Consider the following 12806-nt stretch of genomic DNA (forward strand, 5'->3'; position numbering starts at 1 on the left):
TCACAGCTAGATTATGGAAAGAAAATTATGTTAATTCTAATCGAAAGATATTACAGTGTCATATTCAGCACAATGTAACGAGTATCCCGATGGGCATTATATATTCAGGAAACCGGACGTAAGTCGGCGCCTGTTCTCTCTCTCGAATTACGCGACGCATAATTGCATTTGCGCGCGCAGATACCGGTGCCGATAAACGTTCCGGAGCAGCGTCGGCGTGTCGTAACGCTTAACGATTTCATTCATTTCGCACGACGAACGAGCGGCGGAATGAACCTGTTCCCGACAACGACGACGACGACGACGACGACGACGGTGAATCCGATCGGCTGGCCTGACTACGCCCGCGCGCGCCGAGTAGCCGAGCGCTAATGCAAATCCGCGTCGCGCATGGTCGCGTCGCAAACAGCAACGAGAAACGCGATATCTTGACTATACGCGCGGTCCGATAACGTGTGGAACGCCGATTCCGAAGTCGTTTATCATTACGCGCCAGCCCGTAAAGTTCCCTTCGAGCGCGCCGAGATTGATCGCCTCCCGTCTCGGCCGGACTTATTGCCCCCGCCGCTTCTCCATACGTTTTTCGTACAGTACCTTTTTGCCTTTTTTCTTCTCTCATGGAGGTCCATTTCCATAACATTATTCAGACGATCCGTGCTTCGAGCTGAATGCCGAAAACTTGGCGAAAAACAGCAGCGCGCCAATTAAAGCTGAATCACTGAAGAACCGTCAAATCGAAATTGATGAAAAAAATTTTAGAAAATGTCTGCGCGCGATATCCGCGCAAGAGAGACTGGTACGGTCGTTTCATAATTTCTCTTTCTGGGTCATCTCGCGTCCGATTTCAAGAAACTAGCGGCTCGGTTTCGCGCTCGTGATTGCCCTTCGCAAAAATTACACGTTTCTCGATCGCTCTAAGGTTCGTGCTGTCGTCGGAATATCAGAATGTACACACGCACTGAAATCCGAGTTAATCCGATGACGTCTCTCGCCAAACGCATCCCGACAGCGCGTACGGCCGCGGTGTGCAACTGATTTTCCGGCGATGCGATGCGTTGACAGCCGTTCATTAATCGCGACGTTCGCAATGTTGCAATCTGCTGGCCGACATCGCGCGCGAGCGAGAGAGAGAGAGAGAGAGAGAGAGAGAGATGTTTCGGTCGTGTTATAGCCGCGTTAACGATGTTAAACCTTTGCAAACCGCGAGCTAGGGCTGCGAGATATGTAAATTCAATGTATTTCTATCTTTCCACCCGGCATTGATTTGTTGTATTAACACGGCGGTCGTGTTACCGCGAATTGCGTATTCTCGTGTATGTATAATGATGAGATAAAGCCGCTTCGACCGTTTCTCAGTTAATCATTTTCTTAATACGTCAACCAGATTTTAACTTCGATGCTTTTGTTTTATCGAATATACGTGTATGTCTTCTTTATTCGTTTTACCATATTTATATATTTTAAGTAACTATGTTCAAATTTTACTTCCACGCAAATGTCTATAATTATCGGAAAATGAAATCATATTATCAGTTCTCAATATATATTCTTCGATCGTGATTTTTGAAGTCTTACTTTATGCGAAACAAAGTGCAGCAAAGGGGCTGCTTATCAACATTCGCGGAGTCCTTCGTCCTTCGATCAAGAGGTACCTCGCATTAACGAGCGTGATAAGTTGCATATCCAGTCGCTGTAGAATGCATCTGCAGGCGCGCGCACGCTCCGCGTTGCACCGAAGCGAACGAGACTGGACGGCGAGGAGCGAGCGCGCCCCGACTGCTTGCTGCCCCCCTTGGAAGAAAATCTTATGAATGAGCGGGTTCCCCATTCACTTTTAACCGGAGACCAGCCGTAACGAGCAGCACGTTATGCCGATGCTGCGATGCTCGCGCAGCACGCAGCAAATCCTCGCGTAACGTTCGCGCAATAGTTCGCCTATAATGTGCATTTGATAAAGTAACCGCAGCAGCGCGAGTACTATTGCTGACCGCGGGATTTTAATCTTGTGCGATGCTAGCGCGTGATAATGTCATATTAATTGATACATATGTTATACACCTAGAATGCTGGTGGAAAGAGAAAGAAAGAAAAAGAAGAGAGAGAGAGAGAGAAAGACGTGGTATATTTAGAATAGAAGGACTATAATAATGTAAAAATAACTCGCACACTATTTTACTTAATTTAGAGATCTATTTTACGTTAAATAAGCGTTCAATCTTAACACAAATATCGATAACATAAAATCTCAATATTTAATCTCAAAACGAAGAGAAATAAAAAATTATTCCCATCATTTTTCAATCGCAGATTTCAGATCAATCCTCATTAGAATTGCCTTTATGTGTACCATACAAATTGTTTCTCTCATGCGAATGGTCGCAAAATAATTCCGAGGCACAAGGTGCAATATCTCGCGTACGCGAAAGATCGATAAGGATCGGGCGAAAGTTCAATGCTGGTCAATGGAATGATCGCAAACATTGCCGTACGCCGTTTATTACGCGCCGATATGCTTTTATATTAGTTATTATCGTGAGAAGCGCATCCCGTTGCGCGCCGCGCAACAGTGCACAGTTCGAGAGACTATCTCACGCGACAAAACGCTTTGTCTCCGTCCACTTATCTCGATCGTCTTCGCTAGTAAGCGTGTACGCCTCCAGCGAGTAATTGCGTCGGCAATTCAATCGCCGCGAAATTATCGCGCCATTACGCGGGCAAATCGTCCCGCGGGCGAATATACTCGTCAATCGCGAACTAACTCGTACATCGTCGTTCTCAAATCGAGGTCTCTTGAAATTTTCAACTTTGTCTCGCTTCCTTTCCGATCTTTACAATTCACTTTAATATGCAATTGATATTATTATATGTGGGAATTAATATATATTAATATAGTTTGAAAATTTTAAAAACTGTATTCGAGAAATACGAGCGGCGAAATAATTATCCCACTTCGCTTTCGTTGTATGCAACACGCGGAATTATCTAATGCAAAGAAAGTCACGCGATTTGTGATTCTAATTGCACTAACAATCACTAATTAACTTACGACAATGCAACATTTCCTTACAATAGTTTAGAATAATGTAGCTTTCTCTGGAAAAGCGATTTTAACGAGTACGTAAGCAAAACATGGGAAACACGGCAGTGTCGAATAAATATTGATCAGTCATCTTAATCATCGCACTATCTTGTGCGATTAATTAATTATATTATCTTATTGTGACAACAATTACTCGTAATTAAAATAATTAACTGATTACGGAGTAAAACTTCCTTGCGATCGCTCGAACAATGAAACTTTCTCTATTAAAGCGCCTCTAACAGGTGATTAAGTAGCCAGAATAGGAAGGTATAATGGTACAAAATTGTATAAAATAAGCTTTTAATTATTGTCAATTACGGCTCTATAACGGGATTAGTATACTATTAATATTATATTTTGTAATACAGTATCATTAAATGTATTCCGTTACATGTATGCGATAAGATTTAATATATTAGTCTCATGATAATTCCAAATAATTGAAATGACGTGTGTCATTAATCTCACACGTTTTACACGTTTCTAAATCATTCGCACGATAATCGTTGCGGATATTACAAGTCTAATATTAACATTGCGTACCATCATTACTTATCAGTGTCGCTGGATAAGCAAACTTGCCAGTGACTCATCTTTGCAATGCAACAGATGCATCGGTTATTTATGTCATGTTGTATTGTTGGTGTTTCATTTTCTCATTTAAACGGCCGAATTTCTTAATTATAGAACGTGTCGCATAAAAATTTTGCACATAGAATTCTATGTCATGAAAATTAAAATTTATAAATTTCTTACATATTCAATCTTTCCGTAGGAATAATTTCACTCAAAAATATGTGATGTGTATGATATAAAAAAAAAACGAAAATGTCAAAATATATGAGAGTTTCGGGATATCAGTTTAGGAAAGCAAAGATAATAACAGATAACAGATAAAGTTCCAAAGGTTTGAGAGATTAAGAGTTCTCAAAGATCTTTCTCAAATATTTTCAACAACGTAAATTTTCAAAACAGTAATTTTTAAATTAAAAAATAAAATAACTGTTATTAATATATATATGACTTGAAATATATATTAATATATATGACTTATCATAATCAGAATCAATATTTACTGAAATGAAAAATGTGTTTATCTCAAATCGTTCATAGCACAAACAAAACCGTTCAACGTACTCTAATCATAAATGCATCTGTTTATTAATTCAAGTCAAGCCTTCAACGTCAAACGAGTGACGTATCTCGATTTCCTTCGATCCGCGGCACGAATCAATCAGTAATATATATCTATCGTATTTGCAAATGAGCGTGGCAAAAAACACGGCTATGATTTCGCATATCCAACGTCTAAACACGCACATAAGACAACCTGGTACTTACGTTTACGTGAATGTCAACAGATCTTCGTCCAGAATCACCACCACCGGATCACCACACCGCGAAGAATCCCGGATCGCGCGCACCGATCCCGCTCTGGTTTCACGGCAGCGCGGCGAATTCCTCGTTCATCGAGCGGAAAATCGAATGTCCGCCGATAGATTTTCCCGGCGACATATGCGATTAGGCGCGCTCGCGCCGGAAAATGTGTTGTCAGGAGGAACGCGCGCGAGGAGCGTCAAGGATCAGCGGATCAGTTTCGGATCCATGCAGACGGAGAGGTCTTTGTCCCGTTTTCTTATCGGTGCGTTTTGACCTTTCGGTGTGTTTTCGTCGCTTGATTCAGAACGTAGTATCGTACAGTGTGTCTCGCGGGGTACGTGTGAACCCCATACTCGCGCTGTCGCGTCCCAATCAGAGACTGAAGCGCCTAGAGACAGGCCGCCCGTATAAATGCCTCGCCGCGCAAGCGGTCGAAGAGCAGCGGGTGGAAAGGGGGATCGATTTCGTCCGCAACGTACCGCGAGGGGTCACTACAGGATTGGTAGCACACACCGACGCGATATTGTCGACACAGCAATTGTAAACATAAACATCGCCGGATCTTTCGTATCTCGTGCGCACCAACATGTTTTCTATTCGATGAAATTTAAATTATTCTTATTACAATTATTTGCAAATTTATATTTGATATTTTGTACATACGACAAAACGATTTCGTAATAAAAATTTTTATTTCTTTGAGAAATCTGCAAATCTGTCAGTTCTTATGATTTTTTAAAATGGTATATAGTACTTATAATGCATTTGAGATTACTTTTTTTTTACTGAAAGTAATTATGTCATTCCCTACCGACAAAAAATTTTCAAATCTTTGTCTTTGTGCAACTGTCGATAAACATTGTCACAATGATTTAATCGACTTTGGATAAATGGATTTTAATTTACTTTGTATAAAAAGATTTATATATATTTTACATAATTTCTAATAAAAAATATGATTATGTGTAAGAAAAAAATCGATAATATCTCAAAAAAAATTGCAATATATTTTTTGCATTTACGCAAATTTATTTTAATCACAATAATGATAAATAATATCTAAAGAGTCAAACTAAAATTTTACACGCAAAATATATATAATATTTATGATTCTAAGTTTTTTGACGCTTTATATATATTGCAAAAGAAATACACTTTACGTAAGCTTCAAATTTGGCATATTAGAATTAAAAATAAATTTTTTCATAATATTCATTACAAATTAAAAATACTTCTATATGCAAAATAAAATTAATTTTGTTTTTTTTTCCGCTTTATGAAGAGTTTACATGTGGGTTTTCGACCAGCAGGTGTTGCATCGGAAGGGAGATAGTTACATGGTGATTGCTATGGAAACCCACGTGTAAAACTTTCTCAAAGCACACAAACTCCAGTGAAATTGGCCATCTATGCGAAGACAAAGCGCTTGTAAGTTTCTAAAACTCTTAGATCTGTTAAAATTACTTCATTCTAATAATTGATCTATTGGGCAATAACTAATATCGAAGCTGCTTGTAATAATGAGTGGAATTATTCGCGACCAAGATAAAAAAGAAAAGCAAATCTTATCGTGTAAGAAGGTGCACTCTGCTGAAAACACGAAAAACAGGAAGGCCCTGTTAAAGTTGATGCAGCAAGAGCATTTGATGGAAAAGAACCTTGCTAACTTGATGGAGAACATGAAACTGGAACCAGAAGTTCTGCGATCCGTTTTGCATAATATGAGTGACATCTCGAAAACCAGGTAGAAAACGAAAAACAAATTCTTGATTTTAAATTGCGTTATGCATATCAAGTTCGCTACGATATATAGCAATTTAGATCGAATATTTTCTTGAAGGCAAATCTTTGTCGATAACGTGAAGAAATCTTTGGAAGAAATCGCTGAGGAACTACGATCAGCAAAATCCATAACAAATTTTCTCGAAAAAATTCAAAAATTAGGTGAATTTCTACATAATTCTTTATCAATTAATAGTGTTATTTTTATTTGGTAGAATTATCTTTGATACCTTAATTTTTACGTATAATTTTTAATTAATTATGCTGCAATTTCCATGCTAAAAATTTATTTGAAGCTTCAATTTTTGTGCATCTTGCAATTAAAAGAAAAATTATTACCCAAAATGTTTAAAATGTGAATAAATGTTTATTTAGACACAAATGCATACAAGCAGCGACTCGTGAGATTGTCACGAAAAATTCGGGACTTTAAAGAATCCTGCCAATTAGAGACTTTATCGCAAGAGCAAACATCTCTCGAGTCTGAATTACGTGAATTCGAATCAAGTTTGCATAAGTATGAGAGTGCAACCGGTAATATTGGCAAACCGACTTCTGCTGCGTTCTTTAACAAGGAAAATAAAAGATGCCACGATTATAAGGAGATCCATGATTTCCATGCGTTAATTGCTAAAACAGGTATCGTACATGCGTGTTTATTTACGTATAAGTAATTAGAATGTGCTGCAAATTTAATGACATAACGATAAAAATAATATAGTTGTTTATTATATATGTAAATTTTATCAATAATTACTTATATACAGTGTGTTAAAACGCACCTTACAGGTCACACCGATAATTGGAGTGACGAGGATCACCTTTTGTTTCTGAAAATGCGGAAAAAATGTAACAACATCCCTGCTCTGGTGGCCGCTGTTCAAGTCAAGTGTCCAGATTTAACTGCAGAAATCATAGTAAATCACGAAGCGTGGTACAAGGTTTACTTGAGTCTACGTGAAAAGCAACGTTCAAGCGTTAGAGAGTGGCGCAAGCAGAGAGAAATCGAGAAAACAAAGAAAAATTGTGAGAACCAAACCTTGGAAGAAACTTCGAAAGACAAAACGAGTTGCAATCTCACAAAAGAACTTTCGAATCGTATGACAGACGAATGTAAAGGAAGAACAGCGAAGACCGACGATTCCGTTGATATTAATAACGCAAACCAGAAGAAGCAATTAATAAGACGATGGAAAGAGGAGAAAGAGAATAAGCGTTCGATGGATGAAGAGCAGTCGAGGATTCTGATAGAATCGAAACTGGTCGCGCAAGAAAAGCGTAAAAGAGAGAAGCTGAAGAGAATTCAAGAAGCTTTGGCGGAGTATCGTGAGAGAAAATCGATGGAAGTTTCTTCAGAAACTTCGAAAGACGTTTTGAAAGCGGGACCGAAGTACAATCCAGTGTTGATTAAAGCCTTCAGGTAACATTAACTAGCAGTTTTAAACGGAAGACTCATTGTTAAAATAATACATGCGCTAAATAACGTAAAAGAAAACCGTGAGATGTCTAAGCTAATTTTCATCTGCTTATAATTCGAATAAAAATTCGAATAGATTCAATTAAATAATAATCCTAGATAATCATAATTAAAATAATCAATTAATTGAAACATTATAACTTTTATTGGCACTAATAGGAAGCAAGACGAAGAGTATACAAGAAAAAAGAAAAATTTGATAGCAAGATCACGAAGACCGAATAAAAGTCGAACAGTGAAAGCAAGATTGCAAATAACAAAGCGACATTCGACTCTGTTAAATCCGACCAAAGTATGGAAGGAAAGATGCAGAATACATAATCTTAATTCTAGCACGAAGGAAGCGAGAAAACTGCAATATATTAAAGACGTTCCTCGTTTGTACGTTTTATAGGAAAAAATATTTATATATATATTTCTACGTATATCTAATACTTAAATATATTTCAATTTTTCTTTTTTCAGGTATGTCCAATGGAGAAACAGAGAATCAACAGAAATTAAAGATACTCTAGCGTCTCTCTGAAGTCAATAAGAATTTGTTTTCAGTCCAAGTCACTTAAAGCTTAATGAGGAAGGAAATAAAAATATATATAAAACATTGATATATACTTATGTTTATTTTTTCTTTACGAACGTACCTTCTTGTTTCTTTCAGACGATGTACATAATAAGTTATGAGTAAACGAGTGTTGAGTTTATCCAGGAGACCGCCGTATCGAATTACTCGGCTTTCGATTATATTAAAAATTGCTCTATCTTCGCTATTTTTCATTTATTTGCAGGAACAAAAACGGAGGGAAGCAAAAGAGAAAGGAAAACGATAGACCATCTCGTCGTCGACGTCGTCTCAGATAACTCCAACCCTCGGCGACTTTACTCAAATATATATAATATACTTTCTATTAATCTTCTGTTCGTTAATTCGATATTCTTTCGTTTAGATTACCAAATACAAAAACATAGGTGATACAATATATATATAATATATATAATGCTATGATACGAGTGTCTCGTATCGCGCCGAATACGATAGCCACTTCGACGGTTCGCCCGCTGTATGTACGTCTAGCTTCCTCTTTTTATTAATTATTACTATTATTAATTACTATATTTGTTTACATGTCGCGGGATAATCCTACGCGGCGCGATACGGCGACACCTCTCATCCTTTTGTGGGAATACTTACGCGCAAAAACCTTAAAACGTACTCTTTCTCTTCGTCTGTCTCTCTTTCAGACAGTATATTTATATATATATATATTTATATTTTATATATATACTTTTGTTTTTATTTATTTATATATGTATACGTAGAAATATAATTATTTAGAATTTATAATGCGTACCGCCTAGAAATTTGTTTATTACAACGAACGATAAATCAATTCAACGCACACTCTCTCACTCACACTCGCTCAATCGACACACGTGCCATTCGATGCAACGGCTGTTGCAATTTTTTTTTATCACTAACTCTCCTTTGAAACCCAGACGATAAATATGTACATGTGTGTGTGAACATTTGTACAGCGGAGTCTCCCTTTCGTCCCCCCCCCCCCCTGTAACGCATCACTAACATTTTGTTTGCTTATTCAACGATAAAGTCCACGTGTAACTACGCCGCCTTCCAATTTTGCACACTATTCCCCTAATATTTTTTGTTCCATTAATGATAATTTCATTAACCCCTCCCTCTTCTCACTCCTTTTTCCGATATCATTTCGCAACGTGTCTTCTCTTGAATACAAATTTCGGCTCTTAAATGCGAAAGTCGAGATGTCGAAAATTATTTTCGTCAAACAAATTCTCTCTCAAAAAGTCAACGAATAAAGGAATCTCTTACGAGAAAACTTTAAAGTGGAAGATAATCGTAAATTGTGTGGCAATGGAATAAAAATCTGACTCTTCTCTACTGGCAAGCGAAATGAAAAGCTTTCAATAAATCTAATTTTGTGGATTCTCGGCGCGCGGAAAAGCTGTTCTGAAAGGGTTCTGGAGAACGCATGAGTTATTAATAAATTTTATTAGAATCTTTACATTCGTAAATTATTTACAGATATAATTGCATATGTATATATTTATATATATAATAATCGTAACTATCGATTTAGATTTAGGAAAGAGACTTTCTCGAATTTTTCGTGACAATACTGAAGAGGCTGACTTCGGAGAAAACTTTTCTGCTACCAAGGCCGCACGAAACAGCTCCCGTTTGGAACGTTCTTGGCTTTCTTTACGTTTTTCCACGAAGAGAATGCTTCCATTATATAATCCATTATATAAACATATAGTAGAAAAACGTATAAAAATTAGAACACTAACACTGCACGACAGAGCACGATTTAGAAATCGTTTTGATGTAGTTACCAAACGAATCTATTTTTTCCCTTTATAAGCAATCGAATTCAGTTCGAAGTGATTCTTTTTTTAAATCATCGGTTTTAGAAATATTCTTCTTGCGAGCTAAATTTAAAAATGCTAAAGAATCGAGTAATTTCCTACGTTTTCTGTAGGAAAAAACTCGCTCAGCAGTATCTTCCAAATATAAATAATTTGATGAGAGTTCGAATTAATAAATTATTCCTTCCAATAAATTTTCGCAAAGAGCAGAACTCATTGGGGAACAGTTCTCGCTTAAACTCTAGCATTGCACGCTATGGGGACGGTACAAATTCGATAACGAGATCTCACGGCTTAAGTTTTGTAACGCGCAAAGTAACTTGTAACATATGTATATATGAGATTAAAAAAATGTTTGATAGTTTCATAAAGATAGCCATAGTATTCGCAATGCAAAGATTATAATAATTTTTGTTACGCAGAAATTCTTGCGACAAAGAAATATTCAACGTTAAAGAACAATTTTCACAATATAAATATTTCCAAAATAATTGTCAAGATTGTTTAACGCTTGCTTGACAAAATTTCACATTCGATATCGCATTTTTCGAAAAAATCAAATATATAAATTACATTATGCGTTTTGCAGTTACGAGAAGTGAAGCTAGTTCCTCCGCGATCAAGCCTCTCACGAAGTAGGAAAATTTTGAGAATCGTGGATAATAAATAAAAATAACAATAATAATAATAAGACAACGGGAAGGAGCGAGACGATCTATAAAACTATTTGGTGTATTATAAAACTAATAATTTATAATGATACTTTAAAGACCATTAAGCAGAATACAAAATTTCGGGTATTATTGTCCACTCAAAATTTCTCGATAAGCGACACTCTTTCTTGCAATTTCGCAAGTTTTTGACGATAAAAAAATTAACGATGAAGAAAAGTGCGAATTGTTATAAGAAGTGAGAGCGAAACATTACGCATGTAAAGTCAAACTTCCAACTCGCTGCGACTGAGAAAATTATTTACAATGAACAATGATTTTGTGCGAAATTTATGCACATTGTTTGCCACAATGTGCGGCGATTATTACGCTAACGCGTTCGCATTTTGCTTTTTCCCCGAATTCGATAGTCGTCGTTCGTAAAAATCTGGTGTGCTTATGCAGTCTTCTATATCGAGTTTCGCGGCATCTCGAATTTGCATCAAAACATGACAAGTCATTTCTTCTTTAATTTTTGTTCTTAAGAGCATCCGATTCGCTTAACAATCGGATTTATAATCTAAGCATCAGAAACGTACGTGGCTCGAATCTGCTAAACAGAATCCGCTATAGATGAGTTTCTTTCTGCAGATGACATGGGTATTAAAATTCTTATCCAAAGAAAATTGATCTAGTTTTGCAAATTTGCAAGAAATAAGTAATTTCCATGTGATTATATTTTATTTGCACGAAGCACTGAAAATTCCCTCACAAAAATGATAACAGAAACGTGACGAGTGCGACAAAGCTTTTTTTTTCTGAGATAAAATTTCCACGTGCGCTCTTTAAAGCCGACACGCATCCTTAAAGCTAGACGAATGAATTCATACATGTTTTACTGCCAGATTTATTAACGTGATATAGACAACCGTGTACACCTGGGCCTCGATAAAGCGCGAGTTTAATCATAAACCAAGGGTGTGAAAGAACATATCTTCCAAGACTTTACGTTCAATAATAAACTTATCAAATTTGCACGTAGTTTTTCGTAATTGAATATATAAATGCATCACGTTGCCAATGATCGAACAAACGCTCCCTTGAATATAGAAGAATATAATCTTCTTACGGGAAATTGCGAAACTCGCGAAAGAAACTCGCAAATCGCATCTGACAAAATTATTAAAATATTACAAATTCAGCAATATATATAACAATCATATGTAATAGTGAGTTTTCTATTTCTGAATAAAAGAAATGAGACATACGAATGATGAATCCGATAGAAATAAATATTTAACAATAATCTTCAATAATTTTAGAAAAAAATAAAGATATTCATGAAAAATCAATATTCAATAATGCACAACAAAAATCCCCTTGAATGATTTGAATTTTTCTCAGAGACATTCTTGAGAAAAAAGAAGTCAAAATTTAGATAGATAATATGACGAATCAATATTTCACTTGTGTGAAAAAAAAAAAACAAAAGTCGAAAATTCCAATGCGTACTAATGATCACTCATCAACTTTTCCTCTCCACGCATTCTAGAAAACATAAAAATTTTGTATAATCGTTAATTACTGCGCGAGTTCGAGGTGTATGTTAATGAACGCAATTGTCGTTAGCAAATTCCTCGAAGCGACAGGATAAAACTATGGAAGCATTCGTTTGATCGAATCGTTATCTCCGTTTCCAAGCCGAAGAGAGATGCGCGCGCTCAACTAGCGACCTAAGATATGATAAATCACTACTCCTGATACAAAAACTAGTACAATTCGATATCCTGAAGTCCCGACGGACAGGTACTGAATACATCTAAGTGGTGTTCGAGTTTGATTTAATCGGATAACGAGGGAACCTTGGTCCATTTTGCGCTCACATCCCATCCCCGTAAGAAGAACGCGACGACCATTTGTACAATTTTTTTTATCGTACCACGCGTACACATTTCTCTCTCTTTGTGAATTATAAATGTATAAAAAAGATCAATTGCGCCTCGATGAAAAGAAAGTCACGATACAATCTCTT

The 12806-nt window shown here is 36.6% G+C and overlaps 2 protein-coding genes across 4 annotated transcripts in view; one reads left to right on the forward strand and one right to left on the reverse strand.

Moving 5' to 3' along the window:
• Nucleotides 1–4885, reverse strand: part of LOC105670479 (GAS2-like protein pickled eggs) — a 55902-nt gene extending 51017 nt beyond the window's left edge. Inside the window, exon 1 of the mRNA XM_012364016.2 lies at nucleotides 4424–4885. The gene's annotated coding sequence lies outside the window, so the exon portion shown is untranslated. The remainder of the gene's footprint in view (nucleotides 1–4423) is intronic.
• Nucleotides 1–8637, forward strand: part of LOC105670483 (coiled-coil domain-containing protein 112-like) — a 62094-nt gene extending 53457 nt beyond the window's left edge. The window contains exons 3-9 of one of the 3 annotated variants that reach the window (XM_012364023.2): nucleotides 5745–5890; nucleotides 6008–6206; nucleotides 6303–6406; nucleotides 6620–6883; nucleotides 7034–7664; nucleotides 7881–8102; nucleotides 8187–8637. In XM_012364023.2, the coding sequence (XP_012219446.1) occupies nucleotides 5872–5890; nucleotides 6008–6206; nucleotides 6303–6406; nucleotides 6620–6883; nucleotides 7034–7664; nucleotides 7881–8102; nucleotides 8187–8247 (1500 nt within the window). In that variant the 5' untranslated portion in view covers nucleotides 5745–5871 and the 3' untranslated portion in view covers nucleotides 8248–8637. Of the gene's footprint in view, nucleotides 1–5744; nucleotides 6207–6302; nucleotides 6407–6619; nucleotides 6884–7033; nucleotides 7665–7880; nucleotides 8103–8186 lie in introns of those variants that run through there. The other 2 variants (XM_067350314.1, XM_067350315.1) reach the window with 2 other exon arrangements.
• The last annotated feature ends 4169 nt before the right edge of the window (nucleotides 8638–12806 follow it).

Source organism: Linepithema humile, chromosome 2 (genome assembly GCF_040581485.1).
Source record: "Linepithema humile isolate Giens D197 chromosome 2, Lhum_UNIL_v1.0, whole genome shotgun sequence".
Lineage (NCBI taxonomy): Eukaryota > Metazoa > Arthropoda > Insecta > Hymenoptera > Formicidae > Linepithema > Linepithema humile.